The sequence below is a fragment of the Cervus canadensis genome, chromosome X, assembly GCF_019320065.1.
Source record: "Cervus canadensis isolate Bull #8, Minnesota chromosome X, ASM1932006v1, whole genome shotgun sequence".
NCBI classification, from domain to species: Eukaryota; Metazoa; Chordata; class Mammalia; order Artiodactyla; family Cervidae; genus Cervus; species Cervus canadensis.
Window position 1 is genome coordinate 50400074 of NC_057419.1, and position 4407 is coordinate 50404480.

The 4407-nt window shown below is 42.3% G+C and overlaps 1 protein-coding gene across 1 annotated transcript; it reads right to left on the reverse strand.

The window, feature by feature from the left end:
* Window positions 1-2678: 2678 nt before the first annotated feature.
* LOC122435051 (casein kinase I-like) lies at window positions 2679-3692 on the reverse strand. The gene has a single exon (XM_043458909.1). It carries the CDS (start codon window positions 3690-3692, stop codon window positions 2679-2681), a length of 1014 nt encoding a protein of 337 aa, XP_043314844.1.
* Between the last annotated feature and the right edge of the window lie 715 nt (window positions 3693-4407).

A 4407-nucleotide genomic window follows, 5' to 3' on the forward strand; every position in this document is an offset into this window, starting at 1 on the left:
CCTTGATGCTTTTTGAGTGAGAGTTGTCTGCTTCACTAGAGTGATTAATGAACAAGGCTGAATTTCTGTTTTGTTCTCAAGCCATTTCACCCCTTCCTACTAACAATCTGATTCTTTGAACTCTTTTTGACACACTTTTAAAAAAACCCACTAAAACATCTACACAAAACTATTAATGTCAGTACTTGACCTGGTTTCTCCATTTTTCCACTAGAAAATTTAAGAATAAAATATTATTTTTCTATTCTTAAAGATTTTTCATAGATATAGGATGGAAAATAATCATATATGAGACAATCTAAAAGCATTACTTGTAAAGAAATACTTCTGGAAAGAAAGTAAAAAATGAATAACATTGGTAGTCCCCAGGGAAGAGAATTGGGGGGTAGATGTGAGAGTGAGATTTTTCTCTTTCACACTTTCTGAATTTCAATCTTTGTGAATGTATCACCTCTCCAAAAGTTTTCAATTAAAAATTAAAATAAAAGGGGAAAAAGTTTTTTATTTGTTCTGAGTTTCTATGGGATGGTGGGGGTGAGAAAAGGAAAAGAATATTAGATACTGGAGTGAATAAGGGCCCAATTTTACAGAACAGGTGAAGCCTGTATCTAAATAGAGCCCTAAATAATCAATAGCCTAGACACAGAAATTTCCTATGTAGGAAGCATTAAGAAACCTGGAGTTAAACATGAGTGTTGGAAGATAAGTTTCAGTTGGAAACAGGGGTCTGTTGTCATTAAGAGGAAAGTTTCATTATCATGTACTACATAACTGGGAGTAACTGCAATTTCATTTCATAAGGCTAGTACAAGACAAATGTCATGGTTTAGGTAATGAACACCTAAAGTGAACTTGTTAAAAAATGGAATCAGTTAATCCCATTAGGAACAGAATCATCCAGGATAAAACATGGACTTGCTTTGTGGTGACATAGATGAAACTTAAAAAGCGGGGGACATTTAAATAATTTCAAAAAGAGGAAAAAAGGAGGAATTGCAGGGTGAAGAATATTGGAGGAAAATATCTGATTTGGGCAACGATGATTGCAGTCAATAATATCCTGAGAATGAAGGAAGTGCACAGCTGTGAGAACTGTCACTCTACACAGGTAAATTCCGGTACTAGGGTACAGTCGTAATGCAAGGACTGAGGGCATCACTATATGAGTCAGTAGAATAGGAAAATAAAACGTGTTCAGAATGGATGGAAGATTCCCTTAAGGAAGGGAAGAGCAGAGGACAGAAGACAGGGCCCTTCGGTTAGAGGGAATGGAAGGAAAAAAGCTTGTAAAAAGAAAACAAGGTATTCATCAACAAGGAAAACGCAAAAACTCTACAGTTACAAATGGATAGAACAATAAGAACAAGCACCTCAAAGAATGGAATCCCACATGGATAACAGATACAATTAACATTCAAAGTAGCTGATTATAACAGAAATTAAAGCGCAAACACCAGAAAGTTAGCAACTGAGGATGAGACATAGGGTGATGAGCAAGAGTATAGAATCTGTTGTCACTCTTGACATGTGTGAAATGAAATGAGACTGGTTCTAGATGACAGGTGAGAAGCTGAGGAGGAAATGGAAAGGGATTGGCAGGAGCAAGAGCAGGAATTGGTGGCTTTGAAAGGAAGCAGATATATGGATTCCCATTGCATAAGGACAAAATCTATGGCGGGGGAGGGGCAGGCAGGACAGAAGAAGCACAAAATATTAGGGAAGGAAAAAAATAACTAAGAAAGCAAGGTGCTTGAGATGGTAGCATCTTGATCTAGACTACAGGGATGGGGGAAGGGCAGATAGCTCTCCTGCCAAAAAGCCAAGCAAAGAAGACAGTGGATGTTGGCAAGGGTCATACTGGGAGATGGCATTTAAGTATCAAAGGGGCTTCTGTTAACCCTGTCTAAGCACTTCTAAAAGTTTAGAGCTTGTTTTTTTGTTTTTAAAGAAACAGTTTACAATTTTTAATGAATCTGTAAGCCAAAAAGCTTCCATTTCAAAATAAAAACAAATCCCAGGTCATGTAGATGTTTACAGTGACTTACATTTATGTAAGCAACATGTATACATGTTCAGTTTAAGATGTTAACTAAAATTCTGTGACAAACACGCTTTTTTTAAATACCAAGAACATTATAGAGTTAACGCCGAATCCTAAGGATAATCTAGTAGTCACTAAGTTTTTCTTAAGTCTTCACTTCAGAGGCTGTTATTTCCAGCTCAAGTAAGCAAGCAGAGTTGTTCATATGCTTAGACTTGGAATATTGATTACGACCATATCAGCTGGCTTGCAAACAAAGAAGTCAACCATATTAAGAATGTTTTAAGTGAACAACCTGCAAACCCCAGGGATGGATAAACCCACAGAATGCATTAACAACCATAGCAACTGTACAGGCTATTCTTCTGAAATGAGATCTCTCAAAGCAGTGTAGTTCAAAATAAAAGAATTTAATTAAAATTGGCATAGGCACAATTTTCCCACCAATTTTGTGTGTGTCAAGCATTTAGTGAACTTTTCCACTTGAAAAAGTGAAATGAAAAACTGGGTGCCATGTTTACTAATGACAAAGCCTTCAACTCAGAGGAGACCATCTCTGCTAACCAGAGCTAGTTTAGAGGGAAATGAATTTGGTGCTCCAGTCTCCTGTTCTGTGTCCTCTTTCCTTGATTCCTGCTTATGAACCTTTCACTTCACTTTTGGTTTTGTCAGTCTGATTGCCTGTAGGTGTTTGGGCCGGCTGACCCTGCCCACTTGAAGAGGCAGCCTGCTGTGCTGCTTTCTGCTGTAGCACTATCCAATCAAATGCATAGTCATGTTGGTAATTCAGGGTCCTGAAAAGAATGCGGAATAGCTGCCTCAGGTATGTGTAATCCGGGGCTTCCTCAAAGGACAGCCCACGACAATGCTTAAAGTACATGGCAAATTCTACAGGAAATCCGTTACATAAAACATCAACAGGTGTGGCCATCTTCATTTCACTAATCTTTTCACATCTTTCCTTCATTGTTGCAGCCTGCAGTCCTTGCCATGGCAGGCTGGCTCTATTAAAATACATCAAAACATATCCTAATGATTCCATGTCATCTCGGCGACTCTGTTCACGACCAAGATGTGCACGGATGCTAGCATAGGGAGGCGTGCCAGTGAGACTTTTACCCTTTTTGTACGATATGTGTTGCCCTGTCCTGCTGTCTCTGTACTTCTTAGCCAAACCAAAATCAATAAGGAATAATTTCTTCCACTGTTTCCCAGTACCCATTAGGAAGTTATCTGGTTTAAGGTCTCTGTGTATCAGATTGTGTGTATGTACATATTCAAGTCTACTGATCATCTGATCAGCTAACATAAGTACAGTTTTCATTGTGAACCTCCTTGAACAGAAATTGAAGAGGTCTTCAAGGCTGGGTCCCAGAAGATCCATGACTAGCACCTTATAGTCCGTTTCCTGACCATACCACCGTATCTGGGGGATGCCAACCCCACCTTGAAGAACATTATAGAGCTCCTTCTCACGTACCAACCGGGGCTGCCTCGCACTCTGTGATTCTAGTTTTACCGCCACTTCCTCGTGGTTGGTGAGGTCTATCGCCAAGTAAACGTCCCCAAAGGCGCCACACCCGATCTCCCGAACCAGTTTATATCTCCCTCCGACAATGAAATCAGTCTTGGGTCGGCTGCTGCTCTCCATCCTGAGAGACAAAGATAGAGTTGAGGTTAAGCTCTGACACCTCTAAGGGGACGATGGATGCCCTTAGGGTTCGTCCACGGGGCAAGACTGTGAAGGCAGGCAGGAAACAGGGAACGCTGGCTGTTTCTCAGCGTTACAGGGCCCAGAATCGGTCCAGGGGAACCTGACCACCGCTACTGTCTGGTTTCTTTTCACCAGCCCACAGACCGTTGAGGGGGTTCTCACCGTTAGCTGGCTGAACCTCTGGCTTCTGGCGGTGACTTCGAGGGCTGGTAAAGGGGAGCCGTGAAGTTATGGCAGCGATACCACCGCCACCAGTGCCGCCGGCTGCCGCCAGGAGGGACCCCTGGTCACTCCGCCGGCGCTGCCATCTTGTTATAACGGCTGCAGCCAACACAAAGTGCCCCGAGTTCCAGGCGGGCGCTTCATGGCGCGGAGAACTCTGGGAAAGGAATCACGGGCGCTCTTAGAACCTTCAAGACATTACCTTCAGAACCTTTCAAAATCATCAGCCTGTCCTAGAAAAACAGATCTACTCCACGTCCCCCAGCTACTCAGGTCACACATCTGAGCAGCCGTGATGTGGGCTTTCCTCCTCCAGTGTCCATGGGCCGTCTCCTTGCTCCAGCTTGAAGATGACCTCTGGTTTGCGAGCTTGGTTACCTGTGAACAGGACATGATACAGGATTGGGTCCAGTTAACTGGGTTTCAGGGC

Bases quoted from the DNA above. Each gene is read 5' to 3' on its own strand.
- LOC122435051 (XM_043458909.1), bottom strand. From the start codon at position 3,692: ATGGAGAGCAGCAGCCGACCCAAGACTGATTTCATTGTCGGAGGGAGA.